Source organism: Boleophthalmus pectinirostris, unplaced genomic scaffold (assembly GCF_026225935.1).
Source record: "Boleophthalmus pectinirostris isolate CB_2022bp ecotype Guang Dong unplaced genomic scaffold, ASM2622593v1 HiC_scaffold_19, whole genome shotgun sequence".
Lineage (NCBI taxonomy): Eukaryota > Metazoa > Chordata > Actinopteri > Gobiiformes > Gobiidae > Boleophthalmus > Boleophthalmus pectinirostris.
Window position 1 is genome coordinate 12,040,021 of NW_026571140.1, and position 23,287 is coordinate 12,063,307.

The window sequence follows — 23,287 nt, forward strand, 5'->3', positions numbered from 1 at the left end:
ACACTGACCTAAAAAAGTAAAAATTAAACCTAAAAAATAAATTTAGCCTATAGCCTCTCGCCTTAAACCCTCCCTTTACCGACGCTCCGCCCTTTTCGCCTAACCTCTCTTCCCCTCACCGACTATCTTTCTCCACTTGTTTTTTGTCGCGAGGTGGCTGACATCTGCAGAGTGCATTTAAAGCGGAAAAAAAATGTGTCAGAGGGGTGTGATGCTCTGTTTTGCACGCACACACACTCTCACACACTCACACACACACACACACATATACAGCGGAGGCCCCCCTTGCTTGGTTTCATTAGCTCACTGGCAGGGTGGCACTTCTCAAGCTCATTACTGGGGAAGGATTTATGGCGCGGCAGCCAGTGGCGGAGAAAAGGCATCTGTCAATAATTGCAGGGAGCAGCAACTCCCATCTCCACCAGCTTTGAAATCTCATTAGGTATGCAGTTATCAGGCATAAAGATCAAAAACATTACTCAGCTCAGACAGAAACCGACCACGAAACATTAATTAGCAACAAGCCCTCGCAGTATAAAATAAAACAGCCGGCTTCCCCTCCTGCCCTCTCATCTTTCTCTCTCCCTCTTTCTTTCGTTCGCTCTTTCTTTCTCTATACGACCCAGTTTGCTCTCTCTATCACCTGCTTCCTCCTCTCTTAACCTTCAAAGAAAACATGGCGAGGTGCGAGTGGGTTTTGGCGCAAACCACTTCCTCGGAATGCGGGAGGCTCAGGGATATTTAGACAGAGTGCCATCAGGGGCTTGTGCAACAGGAAGACGGGATCTCTGAAAATTATACACAATAGTAATAGTATCAAGCTGGTACTTCAGGAATCGTGGAAATGTGGAAGGTGTGGAAAAGTAGGGGAAATACAACAAAAACTGTAATTCTGTAACTGAAAAGGGTAATAAAAGTAGACCAGAATACACTATTTGATTCATACAAACTACAAAACAAATGACAAATGATGAGAAAAAACATAACATTGCTAGAGTGTATAGTCAAGATAGCTAATTATGTCCAGGCTAACCGGTAAGCTATATTTTCAAGCGTCCTATAAAATAAAAGTGTCAGGATTCGTTTGCTAGTCTTTATTTTGCACAAGTGAGAAAAGTTCTAAAGATTTGCAGAAAAAAACAAAAAAAAAAACCCAAAAAAAACAATGCTGGACATTTTAGAAAGCTTATAGTGTATAGCCACGTTAGCTAATTATATCCAGGCTAACCCGTAGGCTATATTTTCAAGAGTCCTATAAAATAAAAGTGTCAGGATTCGTTTTCTTGTCTTTATTTTGCACAAGTGAGAAAAGTTCTACAGATTTCCAGAAAAACAAAAAACAAAAAAAACAAAACCAATGCTAAACATTTTGGACAGGCTTATAGTGTATAGCCAAGATAGCTAATTATGTCCAGGCTAACCCGTAGGCTATATTTTCAAGTGTCCTACAAAATAAAAGTGTCTGGATTTGTTTGCTAGTCTTTATTTTGCGCAAGTGAGAAAAGTTGTACAGATTTCCAGAGAAAAATAAAACAAAAAAATAAAACAAAAAAACATTGCTATTTTTAAAAGGCTTATAGTATATAGCCACATTAGCTAATTATGTCCAGGCTAACCTGTAGGCTATATTTTTAAGTGTCCTACAAAATAAAAATGCTGGCATACATTTGCTAGTCTTTATTTTGTGCAAGCGAGAAAAGTTGTACAGATTTCCAGAAAAAAATAAAATAAAATAAAAATAATAATTATAACAGTGCTGGACATTTTAGAAAGGCTTATAGTGTATAGCTACGTAAGCTAATTATGTCCAAGCTAACGGGTAGGCTATATTTTCAAGTGTCCTACAACATAAAAATGCCGGGATTCATTTACTAGTATTTATTTTGTGCAAATGAGAAAAGTTGTACAAACCTACAAAACACAAAAAACATAACATTACTGGACATTTTAGACAGACTTATAGAGTATAGCCACGTTAGCTAATTATTTCCAGGCTAACCCGTAGGATATATTTTTAAGTGTTCTACAGAATAAAAGTGTCTGGATTCGTTTGCTTGCCTTTATTTTGCGCGAGCTAGTGAAGTTGTACAAATGAGCAGAAAAAAAAACAAAACATAACACTGCAGGAGATTCAAGAAAGGCTTATTGTGTGTAGCCACGTTAGCTACTTATTTCCAGGCTAACCTGTAGGCTATATTTTTAAGTGCCCTATAGCATAAAAATGCCGGGATTCATTTATTGGCTTTTATTTTGTACATGTGAGCAAAGTTGTTAAGATTTCCAGAAAAAGACCCCACAACAATAGCGTCATTGTATCAGAATACTTTTTTATGACCATGGTCCATATAGCTGGCATTGTAAATTTCAAATTGTACGGTTAACCGCCTATTCTCAAATGTAGTTTACAAAACACAACCTTGAGCACCATGTCCCCGTCCCAGATTTATCTAAAACCAGTGATTTGTCTGAGTTTTATACAAGAAATGTCTCTATTTTAGACCAATCTGATTCCTGCAAACTGTAAAAAGAGGCATAAATCACCAAAACACAAAGAAAATGTGACTGTACTGACTCATGTTAGTCATGAATGGGCTGAGTGCATAACAATTTTCCTTAATTACGCACTCATTTCACAATTATATTATTATCAACCACCCTAAATTAGCATTACAGCTAGCTTAAATGCTATCACTCTGATGTGTAATTTTTTCCCCTAAATGTAGTTCTGCCAAGACCCTGTTAGCTAACCTGTCTCTATGCTCTCACTTTAACTAAATAAACTGTTCCTGATTGTGAAAAAAGTGTATTGTCAAAAAGTATTATATTTGCGAGCATAAATACAAATACAAAGTCCTATATTACACAAAATTTACTCTTTTGAGCTTTAAGCCATGTTAGAATGTTGTTAGTACCTCAAGACACATGATCTGATGAAGGCTTGTCACCAAAACGTAATTTAAAAATTAAAAATGCTTTTGGACATCGGCTGTCTGACTGTGCTATGCATTTTTTTCACGTTTAAATTGCTGTTCTTTGCATTTGCACCCCTACAAACTCTGGAGTGTGTTTTCTGTTTCATTTGAGTACCTCATCAAAAACATACCCAGAGTGTTTCATTCACACATGTTTCAGTAATCCTTTATTATTAGTCTGCGTGCAAATCTCAAAATGCTCTGTTCCACCTTGTGATATCATGAAGCGGTAGTTTTCAAGTTAACAGCTACATTTTACCTTTTGTTCAGTAGAGAATAACAATCCAAGGTCTGAAATCATCCAAATTATTCTCGTGAAGGTGTATGGAGTTTAAAGCCACAGTCGAGCATTACTGTATTACCTCATGACATCACAAGGTGGAAAAGAACTCAGCCTAAATATACACGATTTGTGTGTTAAACATGTGAATGAAACAAAACACAACTCCGGGCGAATTTTTGAGGAGGAAACAACATTAGATCAGAAAATGGCGTAGAATGGGCTCTTAAACCTACAAGTACCATCATCATTAGAGTGACCAAATTTCCAAAATCAAAAACTGGGACACTCTTGGTTTTGGGGTGGTTGGTATTAATAAAATTGTGAAACAAGTGCGTAATTAAGGAAAACGGTTTTGCTTTTGGCCCATTCATGACTAATATTTGAGTTAGTATAGTCACATTTTCTTTTAGTTTTGGTAAATTTTAAGCAGCTTTTCTGACAATTTATGCCTCTCTTCACTGTTGGCAAGTATCAAATTGGTCCAAAATAGGGACACCACGGATGTTTCTTATATAAAACTAGGACAATTTACTGGTTTTGGATAAATCTACTGGGACAAGGGACACAGAGCTCAAAATTGGGACTGTCCCGACTAAATAGGGACGTCTGGTCACGCAAATCAACACACTTTACTAATTATTCCAGTGTAGTACCTCAGTCGTCCACATGGGTTTTTAACAAAATAGTAAAAATGACTCAACTGAACTCACTTTGAAGAGTTGAGACATTTTGTTAGCGCCACATCTTCACCTCTTTAAACTTGTCCCAGTTAACTCGTTTTACCCTCGTACGCCATTGTCCTTTTTATGTCATTAGCGTTACCATCACAGGCTACTAATCGCGAACCGCAACGTTTTCCTTTTGACGCTGTCCAAATATGCGTCGCCTCAATAGATCCTACATTCTTTCACTTCGCACACACATCTTCTCAGCCTGCTTGCATCCCCCTTTTTTATAGTTTACGTCACAGCTTATTAGTCAAGTCATATTACTGTCTATGTCCCGAGCATTTCAAAGCGCTCTGTGGGCCGATGAGCAGTCCGATTACACGCACGCATACAGTTCCACCAGCGCAACAAAGAGGGGAGATAATTCCGAGCATCTGAAACTGATCACGACTTGAAACGGAGGGAAAAAAAGAGCACAAAGGTACGTCAGTATGGCTCGGAGTGGCGGCCGCGCGGTGTAAGAGGAGGGCGCTGTCACTCACAAAGGGCCCTTGATTAGTACGTAGGGCCCCAGATTGGTTCACTCCGGCCCTCGGGTTTCATCACAGGCTGCATACTAGAGTGAAGGCTGCCAGTCTGGTTTAGCCTAAGCCTCCGTGGGAAAGGGGGAGGAGAGGGTACAAAGTGTTCGGAGAAAGAGAAAGAAAGAAGGGGTAAGAGGAGGGTAAGGGGAGACGCAGAGCTGGAGCCAGGCCCAGATGATACTCGCTACATGCTAACCTGCTATTGTGAGAAGACTAAGCACAACATCTTACGGACTAGGGCTGAGAATCAAGTCGAGTCGAGTTGGATTCTGGTGAGAAGCAAATAGCATTCACATTTTGAACTGTTTTGTTTTTATTGCAAATTAGAATTTTAATCAGAATACTTTCTATTTATGTTGCCAGTGTGCAAAATCCACAAACTAGGAGCTTGCTTCGGCGTTACGGTGCAACATAAAACAATGATTAATAGTAGTACATAAAAGCTAATAAAAGTTATGGTCAAATAGAAAAATAAGGACATGCATTAAGGTAAGTAGATAATAGGTAAGGTAAGCAGATATATACAAAAATAGAGTTTGACTGAATATACAAAATGCAAATGTTTTGTCCTGAAGGTGAAAAAAAAAAAGTCCTTAAAACAACTAACAGAAACTGTAAACAAATAGGGTGTTAAGCCAAAGATGTTAATTTTGTCTTCTTTTGTACTTTGTCTTCTTATGAACTTTAAGAACCCAAGAAGTTAAAGTAGGGTGTTAGTTTCAGAGGAGTTTCAGTGTAGTTAGCTCCTCCCTTCAGACAGATATACGGAAGTGTCCACCAGCATCTGACCAGAACTGAAGAAGCAGCTTAGATGAGCTGCGAAACATTTTCGATCAAACAAACTTTTGTCCAGTTGAAAAATTGAATTTCTCCTTTTGCCCTTAATACTAATAATAATGTTAAATACTAAACTTTAAATGTTAAATACTATTAACAGGCCTAGCTGTTCATTCCTTTTTTGACACAGACTTTTCAAGCCATTTCTGAACATATTTGATGGCAATTATATGCACTTTTACTTAGTTTGCACTAAAAATCTATCCATGCCGGTGCCTTCGGTTAATTTCAGTTCTCTTCAGTGACTAGGTCAGGAATCGGAATACACTAAATGGTTTTCAAGAACCCTAGAAGTGCGAGTCCGGGCACCAGCCAATCGGCGAAGAGCCATACATTCTGTGTTGGCAACGACTCTCGACAATGAGGATTGCTCCTCGTCCTACGGGATTTGGGAAAAGCTTAATATACCAGTTAGCTCCGTTAACAGCTCATTACGTACGTTACGACCAAATGACAGCGTTTGGTTAAATCAAAAAAAGTACCCGCCTACCGTCGAGAGAATGAATTCTATTGCTGCAAGGTGGACGGTTTCCACGAAATGAAACCGTTTGATGAATCAGGCTGCTAAAAATCTAAAATCCAAATAAAACACAACCATGTACTATCACAAGACAATCAGAAATCAAAACTTCCTTTTGTTTTTTTAATTCAAAATTTCAAAATTATAAACAGACACATGGATGAATCAAATGATCTTGCGTGACCAATAATAACAACAGTACTATTTTCATCATTTCTTACACAATTCTTCTTGTGTACTTATGAAATAGAGTTTGTTTTTAGAGCTTTGTTTCCCCCAGTATTTGGCACCAGTACTTTTATCTGCACTTCTGTGAGTGGCTAAAACAACTCTCCCATAAAGTTCAAGTGAATTCATTGACGCTCAAGTTGCGTACCTTCTTACACAATTCATTGTAAAGTGTGTATAATGTGTACGTGACTTTACAGACACATTTGACCGTAAATCCAGGGACCACACACAGACTTCTCACTCATCACATCTGACACTGTCTCCTGTGAATGCCTGTGTCCACTCCAGCAGAGTAACCAGCACCCCCCGCACACTACACTACACACACACTACTATAAAGATACTACAGTACTCGTAAACACGCACGCCATTACTACTGCACTAATATCAGTGAGAGAGAGACCAGGAGAGAGGAGAGACAGAGAGAGAGGAGAGAGAAAGAAGTGAAGAGAGAGTGAGAAAAGAGATGGAGGTTGAGCAAATAGAATAGGTGGAGAAAGAGAGAAAAATAAAGAATGTAAGAGGGAGTGAGTACGGGAATAGAGAGCAATAAGAGAGAAGGAGTGAGAGTAGAGAGACAGGGAGTAAAAGAAGAAGAGAGAGTAAAGGAAAAGAGAGAGAAACTAAGAAGGTAAAACAAGGAGATAGTGTAAGGGAAGAAAAACAGAGTAAAAAAAGGAGGGAGAGTAATGGAAGTGAGGGAATCAGAGGGTAAAATAAGGAGAGAGTGTAAAGGAAGAGAGAGAGAGAAACAGAAAGTAAAAGAAGGAGAGCATATAAGAGAAGAGAGAGTAAAACAAGAGGGCATAAGAGAAGAGAGAGAGAAACAGAGAGTAAAAGGAGAGAGCGTGAGAAAAGAGAGAGAAACAGAAAGTAAAAGGAGAAACCATAAGTGAAGAGAGAATGAAACAGAGAGAGTAAAAGGAGAGGGCATAAGGGAAGAGAGAGAGAAACAGAGTAAAAGAAGGAGAGAGTAAAGGAAGAGAGAGAAACAAATGGAGATTACAATGAGGAAGAGAGCATAAGGGAAGAGAGAGAGAAACGTAGACAGTAAAAGAAGGAAAGAGAGAACGAAATAGAGTGAGTAAAAGAAGAGAGCATAAGGAAAGAAAGAGAAACAGAGAGAGGAAAAGAAGGACAGATCATAATGGAAGAGAGAGAAACAGTAAAAGTAGGAGAGAGAGAGTAGGGGGAGAGAGAAAAAGAAGGAGAGAGTGTGAGTGAAGAGAGAGAAACAGAGAGAGTAATAGAAGGACAGAGAGCTAGGAAAGAGAGAAATAGAGTGAGTAAAAGAAGGAGAGAGCATAAGGAAAGAAAGAGAAACAGAGAGAGGAAAAGAAGGACAGATTATAATGGAAGAGAGAGAAACAGTAAAAGTAGGAGAGAGAGAGTAGGGGGAGAGAGAAAAAGAAGAGAGTAATAGAAGGACAGAGAGCTAGGAAAGAGAGAAATAGAGTGAGTAAAAGAAGGAGAGAGCATAATGGAAGAGAGAGAGAGAAACAGTAAAAGCAGGAGAGAGAGAGAGAGTAAGGGGAAAGAGAAAAAGGAGAAAGCATAAGTGAAGAGAGAGAAAAACAGAGCGAGAGTAAGAGAAGGATAGAGCATAATGAAAAAGAGAGAAAAATTGTGAAAGTAAGAGAGAGAGTAAGGGGAAAGAGAAAAACTAGGAGGGAGTGTAAGTAAAGAGAGAGAGAGAGAAACAGAGAAAGCAATGGAAGGACAGAGAGCTAGGAAAGAGAGAGAAATAGAGTGAGTAAAAGAAGGAGACAGCATAATGGAAGAGAGAGAAAAACAATGAAAGTAGGAGAGAAAGTAAAGGAAGAGAGAAACAGATTAAAATAAGGAGAAAGCATAGAGGGAGGAGAGAGAGAAAGAGAGCGAGTAAAAGGAGAGGGCATTAGGGAAGAGAGAGAGAGAGAAACAGGAGAGTGTAAAAGAAAGAGAGAATGCTAGGATAGAGAGAGAGAAATAGAGAGAGTACAGAAGGAGAAAGTCCTAGGAAAGAGAGAGAAATAGAGTGAGTAAACAAAGGAGAGAAAATAAGGAAAGAGAGAGACAAAAGAGAGAGTAAATGAAGAACAGTGTGCTAGGAAAGAGAGAGAGAAACAGAGTGAGTAAAAGAAGGACAGAGCATAATAGAAGAGAGAGAGAAACAGTAAAAGTAAGGGAAGAGAGAAACAAAGAGAGAAAAACTTGGAAATAAAAGAGAGCAAGAAGTAGAGAGAGAATAAGAAGGAAAACAGGACTTTTAACATACATTTAGTAATCCAGATAAATGCTACAGAAGAGAGAGAAAGGGAGATAAGCCGAACAAAGAGAGAAAAAGAGAGACAGACACAAAGAACGAGAGAAGAAAAAGGGAAAGTTTGTACGTAACCATTTTTCATTGTCCACCCTAAAGACAAACAGTGCAGTAATAATGATGGCGACATGATTTGCAGTGGACTCCGGCTGAGACCACCCCAGAACAGTAAAACACGGAGCGGGCCTTTAACCTTATGAAACACACACACATACACACACAGACGCACAAAATACACACACAAAGTACTGTATCTGCCTTGTGTCAGTACAGGAAGTAGACACATGTGTGGGAGTGTAGGAATCACACTCCGCCGATCCATTTCCTGTCTGAGATGTTTTCCCAGGATGCCTCGGGGCGGGCACCACAACACTTAAGATGTACTAGCGCTTGGATGACTGTACAGATGTTGTTAATGCTTAAGGAGGAAAAAAAAGTTATATTTTTATTAACTTGGCTGGGTGTTTTGTCGTATTGCGTATCGTGTCTGTAATTGATTGTTGTTCTATTTTCTATTCAAGAGCTATTGATGATTCCTACTAGTGTTAGAATACTACAATTAGTTTTCTATACAGACATTTTCCATACAAAATAAATGTAGTATCTATAATATTTCTCTGGTCTTATACTTCTTTCTTTTCAGAGCATTTACATTTGAAACATGTTTTAGTACTGATTATTATTTGGGTACTTTTGACAGCCTAGTGTTAAGAAGAGTAGTCTTTGCATTTGCAGAGACTAAACAGATCAACAAATATTAGACAAATAAACACAAAAAATGCGGTTTGTGGTGAAGATATTTACTTTTCATACAAGCTGTATATGATTATTGTATATATAGAAAATAATATCGGATTATGAACCACACATTGGCATGGATAGATGTAATTACTAATGAATAATGTTGCAAGCCAAATTGAATGCAACCTGACAATGTACATTTTAGCACAACATACAAAATGAAAAGAATAAAAACAATAGCTGGAGGCAGAGAGGAAGTTGAGGTGAATATGTGGACTTTTGACAACACAGCTTGAATTGTTACTTGACTTGTTTTCTACATCTGTCCAGGGTGAACCTTCTCTCCCGGCAACGCCCAAGGCTCTCCTCCCTCACAAAAGCCAAAGACACAACAGGCACATAGATAGAGCAGAATTGGGGAAGAAGGGAGGGGGCGAGGTGGAAAAAATGAGGGTAGGATGGAGCCTTGTGAGCCAATTTAAGAAATAACTGCTGATGCATCAGCTATTGACTGTTTGAGCGCTCGTGATAACGCTCAAGGCGAAACCGGGAGCGAAATGACAGCATCAACTGCCTGCAATAAAGTGCAGCGCGCCAGACCAAGGGAGCTCTAATTGACAGCTGTCAACCTAATGGGAGCCATGACGGAAGATTCTGGAAGAGGAGGGGAAGAAAGAGTGTTTATAAAGCATCAGCCACTTATCCTGCAGGAGAGAGGGAGGGATGGAGAGATGGAGGGAGGGAGAGAGCGAGAGAGAAAGAGGGGACCGAACTCCTCACTCTTCCTCTGTCTCCTCATGATGATTGCCGTTTGTCTACCCGCGCGCTTTTTCATTCGCTAGTGCTTCCTCCATGCCCCAGCACATAATCTGTTTTACAATCTCATTCCCTTTCTGTCCGTCTCGTATGATAGAATATTTAACTACGCAACTCTTCTCGCTCTTTCTATTCTGGCCGCGCGCTGCTCGGGCTCATTGTGGCAGAGCGTAGTGGGACAGCGGGAGCCCGAATGGAGAGCAAGGCCAGAACTAATCAGAGTGTCAGTGAGATGCCTGGGAACAGCTCACTCCACACGGGATGAGGACAGAGCAGAGGAGGCTGGAGGTGGGATACAGCCAGGTTTTAAAGGACAAGTTGGGAATCATAACTTTACATTGGAGACAGAAGAGAAGAAGAGAAGGCGGGGAGAGAGGGAGGGAAGGGAGAGTGGGATGGTATTCAGAGGTAGTTGGATATGCCAGCGTGTAGGTGGCTATATTTGAGAATAGTTCTTTTTACTCACACATGGCGGGTTAAAGAAAAGATGTTTTGCTCAGTTTCTGCCATAGACTGTATAAAGACGTGGACTGAGGGAGCGTGACGTCATTTATGGCGTTCAGCTCCAGTCAAATGAAGCTCACAAGGCTAGTGTTTCCAGTTGAGAATTTGGAGTTCTATAATAGGAATTGATTTACTGAAAGAAAACAGCAAAATAAAAGCACCAGGATCATGTAGAGGAGGTTAATACGAACATTTTAAGACCAAAATGAGGAGCCTGAGAGCAGCAGTCGTGGAGAAAGGGGCAACGTTTTTTCAATACAAAGTGAACTGGAACCAGAGATGATGGAGCCAATGGTCACTTCCTATGTTATGTCCATTTATATACAGTCTATAGCTTCTACAATGTCAATCAAATGGAGTATATCCTGTTATAGAATGCTATTACTGATCACCAGTACTCACACGACAAGGTGAAAGTGAAGCGTCTGTGGAGCACTTCCTGTTCCACCACATGACATCACAACGTAGAACAAAGTGTTATCAGTTTCAGAGAAGAATTGCGCCTAAACATGCAGGGTTTGTGTGTTTAAACATGCAAATGAAACAAAACAAAGCTCCAGCGATGTTTGCGATGACGAAACATTACAACATAGATCTGGAAATAGCGTAAAATGAACAAGTTCCTTTAATAAACACGCCTAAATCCACACTTGAATCCCTAAAGTTTGGATTGGTTCAGTAAGATTCCGATGATTGCTTGGTGTTTTCAGTATCTGTGTAGTGATCTGTGGGAGTGTAGTAATTATGGCGAATCAGTGAATGAATGGACGTCAGCGAGAAGTTGGAACTACACAATCAATATTATGAACAATTATATTTCCCAAGCATTACTAATTATCCCATATTAATCTCATTAGCATGCTCCATGAAGGAATCAGTGTTGCTGCTCAAAATTATTAGTAAAGAACTTCAAATGGTAAGCGAAGAAAGTGCAAATGTGAAACTAAAGCTGTAGTCTATGTATATGTAAAGTTTTCCATCTATATTATGATCATTTTACTCATGATAAACACAATAAATTACTATGGCAACAGCAAAACAACTAATAAAAAGCATCATACGAAATGAGATTACAATATAAAAGTAAAATTTAAAAAAACAAGAAAAGAAAAAGGCAAAGTAATAAATTAGTTAATCAATTTAATGTAATATAAAAAATAATAATAAAATATTTGACAACATGACAAAAAATGAAAAAAAATTGTAAAAAATATGGGAAAAAATAAAAAAATAAAAAACATGATCAAGAGATGATAGTTACGCAATAAATATTTTACATTCCTAAGTCACAAACTGTTATTCTCACTATCTCCACTAGTGCAGAGAGCTACAAACATTTCCTCTTCCTCTCCCCTCTTTCTCTCCTCTTCCTCTTCCTCTCCTCTTCCTCCCGTGCGAGCGAGTATATTTAAATGGGCCACTGCCTCTCCGCTCAACGCCACGGCAACCAGTGCAACGAACACACATCAAGCATGATTAATCTGCCTTTCTCATCTGCAATCAATCACACGCACACGCTAACACACACACTAACACACCCGTACACACACACACACACACACACACACACACGTACACACACGCGTACACACAAGCGCTACGAAATCACAGAAATCAGCTGCTTTTCCTCCTCACCTCCCATCTATCTCCTATTGGACACAACCAGATCTGTCGCCGTGGTAATATTTAAATAAATCATGCTTAGCCTCCCTGGACACCATGCTGATGATAGGTGTTTGCATGTGGGGAGAGAAAAAATAAAATAAATATAAAACGCAGGTGAGGGATTCCGAGTAGCTAAAAAAGTGGCACTGAGTAGCTAATAATGGATACTGTCAGTCATCAATCCAAATTTGAGCTTCTATAGTGTTTGTGCGCGCGGAGGTTTGTTTTAAAGCTGATATACCAGATTTTGAACCGAAAATTTGACTTTAAAAAATGGATTTGCCAAATTTAAGCAGCTGTTCCTGTTTTTTTTCCTTGTATTTAACCAAAATTTGTCTTGCCTCAGTACAAATATATAGTCTAAGCAGCTCTTAAAAGTCAAAATGAGAACGTTGTGTGTTGTCTTCTGGTAAGGATGTAACAATAACCAAAATATCGTGATATCGTATCGTCAGAAGTCTCACAATAATATCGTGGGCTGTCACAATATTTCGAATCACAAGTTCCTGTGCTTAAATGCATGCTTTTATAGTAGAAACAGCTTATAAACCTCAAAAACTACATATCCCATGATTCATTTCAGTGCAGACAACATGAAGAAATATGTTTTTTACATTGAATTCTTGGGATTATGACAGAAATAATTCACGCCAAAATCGTAAATATAGTACCGTGAGATGCATATCGTGATAATATCGTACCGAGAGATTTGGATATCGTTACATCCCTATCTCTAACCAGGATGTGCACAGTTAGAATGCTAGTTGCTGCATTACTGCGACAGCGAAACTCCACTCTCCACTCTCCACTCTCTGAAAATTGCGAAACGGCGCTTATAAACTCGTAGAAGTGAATAATTAGGACGCTGGGAACGTGTACAGTAAGTGGGGAATAACTTTGGACCGCAGCAACGTTTTGAAAATAAAGAAATTCTGTTTTTCACCGTTTGGAGACTAAAATCAAAAGGTACTAATCGCTTCTCTCGCTCTAATGTTGAAACACGATAGCAATTTTCCAACTACACACTGAGAGAGCTCTGCTAAATACTACAACTTGTATTTCTCTCCTTATGCAGGTGTCCAAAAAGTACTTTAAGTATAAGTTTGATGAAATATTCTTATTGTATTATCAATATTTGGTAGCACAAGTGAGCTGAGAATGGTGTTTTGAAGCTGATCGCGATACTAAACTCACTTCCTGTACGCAATTTTGTTTTACGTTTTTCATAAAAGTAGCCGCCAGTCTGCTGAAAAAAATCTTTCTGAACACAACTAATTGCTCATTCAAACTTGTTTGTGTGAAAAGTGTCTTGCCCAATGACACAATTCCAGGATGCAACGATCAGAGCTGGGATCGAGCCACCATTATATCATTAAGCTCAACCAGCCGAGTCAAAAGTTTATGCTAAAACGTGATAAAAATACAGCTGATTTCGGATTTTTTTTCTAATATTTTGAAAAGCTTATCCAAATATTTAAGCTAAAAACTAATCTACATTAATCGCCCAAATTGCCACTATGAATGGAGGGCACAGTTTGTATTTATAGACGTTTGTGTCTCGGGGACAATGGCTTCCCAGTTGGACACGGAGAGATAAAAGTTTTAGGTTTAAGAGTGCGTTTTATGAAAATACACTGACTTTGATGTGTGGGCTTCCTCTCGCTGTAACAATGATCTGTTTGGTCTGGACTGGACTTTGAAGCCTGGAGGACAAAGCTGGAGCATTGTCCTCCCCTGATGTTCAGAGTGCTGAGAAAATAAACTGCAAGGATACTTCGAGTTTAAAGTGCCTATGACAGGTTGTACTACTCATTATGTTTGTACCTTTTTTGGGGTAAAATCTTAATCTGCACAGTTTGGCAGTTTTTTAGGTTAAACATTTGACTTGGTTGGAAATCATGACATCACGTTAGGGAATTTCATAACTGTTACCTAGCAACCATGTAGTACACAGGGCCAAAACCCCTCTAAAGTACACAGAAATGATGATTTAGCAAATAAAAATGTAAGAAAACACCTCAATCTTTTCAAAAATTCATTGAAGTATCTGAAAAAACTGTGCTTCTTGTGTGAAAATTGTGAATAACTTTTGGATGGAATTTTCCCTAGTGTCATGTCTTCAAATATAACTCTCTACTTCCTGTAATTTCCAACATATTTGTTGACTTTTCTTGAGAAATCACTTCTTTATGATGAAATATGAAATTTAAGAATCATAAAAACCTGTCATAGTAAGTGATTTGAATTGAATTTGAATTTGCTGCTAATAGAGAGGCAGGTGGATACTATAGGTAAAATAAAATGGAATCAAAATATAGTTTACGTACATAATACAGATCAAAATAATTAAAAATAAAATGTATTTGTGGATTCATAGCCGAAGTTTTGGGTCCATCATGTCAAATTCGGTGCTTGTGATGCCATGAAGTGATGGTTTTCAATTGCAGAAGTGAAGTGAGCCAAGTGATTCTAGTGAAACTGTATGGAGTTTAAAAACACAGTGGAGCACTTGCTGTATTACCACATGACATCACAAATTGGAATTCTCAAACAGATTTGGGTGTGAACGAAACAAAACGCAACTCCAGATAAGTTTTAGATCAGGGGTGTCAAACTCAAATTCAGAGGGCCAAAATTTTAAACTAAAAATTAATTAAAAAATTTCAACAACATCTGGATGTTTTCTCTTCTTTCAAGATATGTAATATTAAACCTTTTTCTTATTAAAATAAATGTTTAATAATAGTTTTGCTTAAACATTGAATCCAGAACAAGCGTAATATAAAATAATATCATTTTAAACACATAATCTCTATAGTCTATCTGTAGCCGGCGGGCAGCTCTAATATATATTTGATATGATCTCGTGGGCCAAATATAATAATAACGCAGGCTAAATTTGGCCTGAGTTTGACATAGCTGTTTTAGATGGTGAAAACATTAGACCATAGATCAGAAAGCAGCATAATATGGGCCCTTTAAAAAAAAAAAAAAAAAAAAAAGCAACAACAAAAAAAGCCAAACCATGAAATAAGAAAAAATGAAAAAAATCTAAGAAATACGAAAAAAGTGAAAAAAAAAATTCTTAAAAAGTGAATCAAATAAAAGATCATTCTTTATAATGATTATCGCAGGAATATTTGTTTTAAAAGTACTACTCAAGTACCAATGGAACTACATAAGGCCCATAGTTGTTGTCTTATGGATAGCTGATAAAATGACTGGATTAATGTAATTATCAACTATAAAACAATAAGGACTATGGTTCGTAATCAAGTTAAGAGCCTTATATATTTGTGTTGGTCTGCCTCGTTGTATACGCCATTCTATTGTGTTAATTACCAATGATTAGACTCCTTTCTGACAAATTGATTTCCAAGGGGCAAAGCAAATGCATACAAATTGAAAGTAATGAGATGAGCAATTAACCAGAATTCAACAATACGTACTATATAGATTATACGTGCACCGTGACAATTAGAAAAACTAAAATTTAAATATTGCCCAAAATGAGCAAAATAAAGAAATGATAGTTGATTTTTTTGGCAAATTCATTTTTGATTTTGTTCTAAAATTAAGCGAGTAAATCACGCTAAAAGAGATATTTCAGGAGAAGAAGTGACTGGAGTCGTAATGTTGTTTTCAAGTCTGCAAACCTATTAATGATAATGAGTATCGCCGGCTAGGGCAAATCTTTAGCCGCTCGCTTCCATTTGTAGTTTAGGTTTCCATGCCAACGCTTCAGACATTTTACCACTCCATTGCCCAGCCCATTACCTGTTGTAGGAGCACAAGTGGGCGCAAGGGAGGAGGGGGGGTCAGACGGGGCGGGCACAGAGGGTCTCGAAACAGGGCCGGTGCCGCGAGATCAAGTTGCTTACATCAAATCGCGCGGCGGACATAATTGGCGAGCGTGACAGTGTGCGGCGCTTGTCATCTCCAATCATTAGCACTGTCACAGATCCATCAGATGCAGGGCTAATTAGGAGAACGCTAATGAAGCTGGCAAAACAAGTCTGATTTTTTTTTTTTTTTTTTTTCGTTTTTTTTTCGATGCTACGGCGTTCACCATGCAAGATAGGTTTTGGGTATGTGTGTGTAGTGTGTGGAATAAGCAAGAGGTGTGTTTTATAGTTTTGGTGAAATTTTTAAGTGGATAAATTGTGTAAAAAAAAATATAGGTTTCGAAATGTGCTAAGGCATAATTTTCAGTTTTTTTGTTTTGTTTGTTTGTTTGTTTGTTTGTTTAGTTTTGTTTGTTTGTTATTTTTTCTTTTTGTGATCTTTCAGATAGATGTAAACTTGCAATTCAATATTTTCTTTTTTTTTTTTTTTTTTTTTTACTTTTTGTGATCTTTCAGATAGGTATAACCTTGCAATTCAATGTATTTTTTAATTTTAATTTTTTATTTTTTTTATTTTTTTTTTATCAATCTTCCATTTGATAATAAGGCTAAGGTTGGCATATTGCATTATTTTATTTTATTTTATATTACTTTTTAAAAATTTGGTATTTATGTATGTATTTATGTATTTATTTATTAATTTATTTGATCAATACTCATTTCTTTGTGCATGTTTTTGGCAGTGAGCATTAACATTCAACAGAAAACTAGAACAGTCACTGGAACAGTTCTGAAATGCAAAAGTCTTCAGTATTTCACAACATGTGTTCTTGGTGGACTAAGTCACAGAATTAGCAGATTTCAAAACAAAATAAAACCACACGAACCTAAGTATGTTGATCTCTACTTCGCAAATCTCTTTCTGAGTGAACGCAATTTATTTTCTCGCATTCTGATTTGATTGCGATTCATATTTCCAGCCCATTCTCTTGACACATGTTCCGACTTAGCCAATTAAAACCGCACGCAAAAACTCTCCGGATTAAGTCTCCTTCTAATAACCAAACTCACCTTCTTAACCTAATCGTCCCATTTATCTCATTTGCGCGCATTTGATGGTTGAATGATCCGCTTTAGAAAATACCTGCTACTACATTTTTGGCCCAGACGTTGCTCCGTAATTTCCTCATCGCGGGACACAGGAACTTCGCCAGACATAAAAGCGAGGAAAAAGTGGGAGGGAGATTGACGAAGCACATTCAAATAGAAGACTGTTAGAAGACTGTTAGAAGACTGTTAGAAGACTGTTAGAAGACTGTTAGCATGGGTGGGGTAGGGCTTTTTTTCCACCCAAGTTCCTAATCAGGGCCCTATCATTTGCCATCCTCCTATAACCATCACAAACGCGCCATCAATTTGTCAGCGGACCTTATAACTTACAGCTGTGAACGAGGGATGGAGAGGGAAGAAAGAAAACAAAGACGGAGAGAGAAAGAGGAGGAGAGTTAGGGACGAGTAAAAGAGAAAGTTGGCGATAGAAACGTTTTTTGGAGCCATTTTGATTTTTGATTCAGACCAGAATGAAAAGTTGCTTTACCTGTTTACGTCTGTTTATCTGTAAGTCTAACTTTATGTAGTATTCTAATAGTTTTTCATACTAGTAGTAGTTTATTTGATCATTTTGCAGCACTACAAAACAAAACAAAAGCTGAACTAAAACGTATTTCTAATGCCTAACCCTATTAAACACCAATTCTGAACGTAAAACTGCACCAGAAACAGGTAATAATTTGCACGTTAGTACAAAATAAACAACTGATTTCTGATGAACTGCCAAATAAAATGTGTAGTAGCTTTGTTTGCATGCAAATACACCTTATTATTAAGTAAGAATAACACTGGAAGACACTAAAACACATTTTGGTGCATAAAGTAGATGAAAAATGTATGGTCGATTTAAAACAGTAAAGACGCTTTAAAAAAAGAACCAAAAACACATTTACTATATCGCCCCTAGTGGCAAAACAGGATTATCGAAATAAACTGCTATATTTGAAAAGTAGTGATGAGAAAGAAGGAGTTGAGATGGAAAAATGTCAGAGAGAGAGCTTAAAATCAAAATATCAAAATCAAAATAAAACTTGAAATGTGTGTTTTTAGTCACTCAACATTTTGCATTCTAACATCTCACTGCATCCGTTCTATTAAAACTATGTTCTGGTTATCAATTTAGCAATCCATGAGTTTTCAAAATGATGAAAATTTTCGACTGTTGGCAAAGAATTCATAACAAAGTGTCGTAATTTGATTGATTGACGAAAAGTGCTCAAAATGTGGTTGTAAACTGGAAGCTTTGAGTCATTAATTCGCTATAGACGCACTAGAATAATTGCATCTTATGTGAAAATAGGGCTTTTATTTTGATAAGTTACCTGCTTCACCAATAAAATCCTCTCCCTACTGTATTTCTTGAACAGCAGTGAACACAGGAAGCCCGTACAGAAAATAAACAAGTCACCAATCGTCAACCGTTTGTCGCCATTTTGTTCCTTGCCCAGAATTAAAAGTCATCTTGCCTCTCCATGCATCCATCCATCTATCTATCGTTGTGTCCACCCATCCTCCCTCCCTCCCTCTCTCCCTCTTTCCCTCCAACCACTGTGTCCATTAGGGCTAAAGCATTTTGATCAAGCGGGGCCCTGGGCTGAGAATACATAGTCTCCTGATGTGTGCCAGCCTCTGATTGACCATTAGGGCCATTGACGAATGTGGCTGTCAGGATCCAGACAATTAAATCAAATATGAAACAAAGTCGCTCTGACGGGGGCGCTTTTCTGATGGAGCTAACCAGTCTTCCGCCTCGCGATTAAGCTAATAGTTGTATTTTTCACCGCACTATAAAGACTATTCCTGTTTACTCGCGTTGTGTGTCAGGACGGACGAAATCGCGAATTATCAGATCGCGATTTTTTCGGGCGAATGGCGCGATTTGAGTTTCGATTTGGGTTTTAATGCTTAGATTCTGTTCAAAGTCTGCCCAGAAGTATTAACATTCAAGAGAACACTAGATTTTGAGAGATATCGTTTTTTTTCATGGCGATGTTGATAAAATTTTTAGAAAACAACCGATGGCCGAGTCAGTTTTTAAGTTTACTACAAAATCGCCCACAACTCTTTTCAGTAGTTACGTTTTGTGCAACTATCTCTTCGTATTTAAGTGTTAATATAAAGCTTTGTGTATTTTTAGGCAGCAAAACGACGAAAACAAAATATCGGCCTCTGCTGTACCTGATACACTAAAAAGTCCAAATATCGGTCCGATATTGATAGAGAAGACAAGAATCACATGCGTTTCAGAACGTGTTTGTAAAGTTCTAAACTACAGGACTTATTTTAAGGCAGCAAATTGACCAAAACAAAATATCGGCCTCTGCTGGAGATTTAAGGCCGATACCTGATACACTACAAAGTCCAAATATCGGTCCGATATCAGTAGCGAAGACATACAATTTCAGAACGTGTTTGTAAAGATCTAAACTACAGGACTTAGTTTTAGGTGGCAAATTAACCAAAACAAAATATCGGCCTCTGTTGGAGATTTAAGGCTGATACCTGATACACTAAAATGTCCAAATATCGGTTCGATAAATAGCCAACCAAGAGAAGACTAATACATGAATCTCATGCATTTCAGAATGTATTTGGAAAGATCTAAACTACAGGACTTATTTTTGGGCAACAAAACAAAATATCGGCATATGTTGGCCATTAAAGGCCGATACCTGATTCACTAAAAAGTCCAAATATCGGTCCGATAAATCACAACCAAAAGAAGACTAAGGCAAGAACCTGATGCATTTCAGAACATGTTTGGAAAGATCTAAACTGCAGGACTTATTTTTGGGTGCAAATTGACTAAAACGAAATATCGACCTCTGCTGGAGATTTAAGGCCGATACCCGATACACTAAAAAGTCCAAATATCGGTCCGATATTAGTAGAGAAGACAAGAATCACATGCATTTCAGAACATGTTTGTAAAGATCTAAACTACAGGACTTAAAAACTAAAATATTCGTGGTCGTTGAAATTTCCGATTCAATTGTGATTAACCGTGCAACCCTGACGTGTATGAATGTGTGTGTGTGTGTGTGTGTGTGGTATGCAATTAAAATCTCTTCTGTGTTTGTAGGTAAAAGTCAAAAGCAATATTTCTTCGATGCAAGAAGTAGCAAACAAGAGCGTGCAGAAGGTAATACGGCCTAAAATAAAAAGTTAAAGGTCGAACATAAATCACAGCAATTCTGTATTAGAAGAACAGGGGCGTACGCAATGACGCCATCTTTGTTACAGTATGCGGCACAGACCAAATATTAGAAGCATGTTTACTAGAGTCGATACGTAAATCTTAAAGTACAATTTCAAAACACACAAGTTGGGTTTCTGTTAAATGAAGTGGCATATCGAATAGGCCTATTGAAAAATGGTTAATGCATTTGCAAGCACGAAAAACAACGCAAATGAGTCTTATAATATTGAAACTTTGACAATTTTCGTACAATTTTCTTTCCTATTTGTCCATTTAACTTAGCTTCAACTTAGAAATAAAAACTAAAACTAAAAAATAAAACATGACATTAAAAATTTCACCTGCATTTGACGCAACTCAGTCATTTCGTAGCTGTAACACAAACTGTTCTATTACTCGAAAGCCAACTAAAGTCTTCCATAACTGGCAATTCAAATCAAAGTTTTAATTGCAAATAGTTTTTCCAATAACGTAACACACTTTTTCGTAAATAGATAGAATTTCTTGCCATAGTGCTTGTTTAAAATAGAATCGCACACAAAAAGGTCGGAAATGCAAGTCAATAAAAGGAGAGCGAAAACAGATAAATAGCCGCAATTAAAAGCCAAGCGTTAATGGCTACAAGTTTGTGAGGCCAGACGTGACTTCAGAGAGAGAGAGAATGAGCGGATGGGGAAAGAGAGTGAAAGAGAAAGAAAGAAAGAAAGAAAGAGAAGGAGGTGGTGGAGGAGGAGGAGAAAGAGAGAGAGAGAGAGAGAGAGAGGGAGAGAAAGAGGGAGGGAGACTTGATTTATTGACACTTATCGGGAATGAACAGATCAAAGGCTGGCCGGCATGACGGGTGATCAATCAGGCATCAAATCAAAGATCAAATCAAAGATGGCGATTGTCCATTAAAGTCCGCTTCCAGTACACTCCCTCCCTCTCTCGCTCCTTACCCGAGCTGTAAAATAATCTTTAGGCTGAGGGCGAGAAAGTCTTTCCCAGAAACTGAAGAGAAAAGCGGAGTTGATAGAAAAGCAAAAGTGGCATGTGTAAGATTGTCGAGATGTTACAAAGAGGATGCAAGCGTAAAAAAAATTGTGGAAAAGTTATAAGAAAAAAAAAAACAAAAACTATAGGACTATGAATATATGATGTTCAGGATGAAAATGTGAAGTTTCAAATAATGCAAAATGGTAACTAAATTAAATTCACTGCAAAACAAAAATCTATTCTGCCACTCAAATGTGTTTCATTCTTTGCATCATTTCCAAATTTTCAAAAGCCTGCAATCTATCTCTGCAAATCTCTGAAAATATGAAGCCATCCCTTCTTGCTTAAAGATGCTCAACATTTGTTTTAACTTATAGACAATACGTTACAACTGAAATCAGTGCATTTTTAAATAATGGAAACCAGATGAAAACAATAATAAACCGTGCAAAAATCTGTGTATTCAAAGCGGTCGAGATCACAAGTTGCTTTGGTACAAAGAGTGTCAGCTGACCCTAACACTTCACCAATTGTCTCAGCTACACTCTATGGATCTCTAATTCTTTAGTCAATAAGTACAAGCCCAGGACCAGGAGCAGACCGGAGAGTGGATGGTGGGGGCATGTTTCAGAGACGGAAATGTTCATAGTAAATACAGGGACGTGGTTAAGAAAACTGATTTAAAATAAAGGCGTTTATGAAATGAGTGCATTAAAACAGACGGTTCTCTAAAGGGACAAAACAGCTCTGCTCTACTCTTGCCCTCTGCAGGAACTCTGACCTGTGACCTTTAGAAGTGTTGCAACTATTTACTCTGAGCATTGTGTGTCACCTGTAAATGTCCAAACTTGTGTTCAGCTGGCAAGCGTAGCAGCTAACTAATGTAAACAGAATGTAAACATGTGTTTGAGAGAATGTCAGTAAACCGCTCTCAGCATGATGTAACCGAATAGGGCACAGATGATAGCAGTTGTCTATCAGGGGAATCATTACTGCGCGCATTACAGGACATGTGCTGTGGAAGGCTGGGAAACTTGTACTCTGAGTGCTTCAACAAAAGATGCTTTTGCGGTTCCATAATGTGGGAAATGTCAATGAAAAGTAAGTGAATGAGGGAGGGGTGGTAGCAGGGGGCACGGAGGGAGAGAGCAGAAAGAGAGAGATAGCTGTAGAGTTGGCATACAAAGCCGAGTCAGTGCGTACCTGAGGCGCGCCGGGGCGCTTGCTGCTTCCTCCGCGGCATGTTGCACTGTTGCGGCCCGCAGTCCGGGGGATTCTTCTCCTCTCCTGACCCCCGGTGATCCGATCACCCGAGGCTGCCTCGGGGGATCCGCGAAACCTTTGATACACAGTTCCCCCCGTGGGTGTGCTCCTAGGGCTCCCACATAGAGAGGAGCGGAGTGTGCGTGCGCGGGGCGTGCGTCTGACGAGGACGTTCGAAAACAAAACACAAAAAAGGTAGAAGCGAAGAGGAGCAGATGATGGGGCGGGAAAGGCAGCGTGGATTCCCCGTGCCGCTGCTCGCTCTGTGTCCGCCTCTCTCTCGGATAGACAGAAGAGACTCCGCGGTAGAAAAACCAAACAAGGATCGTTAAAAGCGTCAGGGTGATCCTCTGTAGTTGTCGTCGAGGGCTGAAACTGGGAAGCTTGAAGAAAGGAATAAAACAAACGTGGCGTCAGTCAAAAGTCCGCAAACAACGGGGACAACAACACATCAAGAGCTGCCACAACTGAAGCCCTGCGCCTCCTCTACGGTTCAAGCTCTCCGCCGCTGATAGGCGTCACGTAGCTCTCTGTCTCTCTCACTCACACGCACACACACGCTCACAAGCCCTCTCTCACTCCTCGTGCTGTCTCCCACAGCCCTCGCGCTCCCGTACTGTCATTCACAGCTTGATCCGAGCTCAAAACGAGCTGCGGTGAAAAGGAAACAGTGAGCGTAAAATGTAAAACACCATGTGTAAGGTGCACGTGTACACGTTTCCATTTAACCTGCACTAGAATGGACATGCACTGTTCGCTGACTGACGTGAAG

The 23,287-nt window shown here is 38.7% G+C and overlaps 1 protein-coding gene across 3 annotated transcripts in view; it reads right to left on the minus strand.

Moving 5' to 3' along the window:
* The window catches only part of tshz3b (teashirt zinc finger homeobox 3b), an 80,057-nt gene that overhangs the window by 55,688 nt on the left and 1,082 nt on the right, over positions 1-23,287 (minus strand). The window contains exon 2 of one of the 3 annotated variants that reach the window (XM_055154524.1): positions 22,456-22,898. In XM_055154524.1, coding sequence (XP_055010499.1) covers positions 22,456-22,495 — 40 coding nt within the window. In that variant the 5' untranslated portion in view covers positions 22,496-22,898. Of the gene's footprint in view, positions 1-17,112; positions 17,394-22,455; positions 23,284-23,287 lie in introns of those variants that run through there. The other 2 variants (XM_055154525.1, XM_055154523.1) reach the window with 2 other exon arrangements.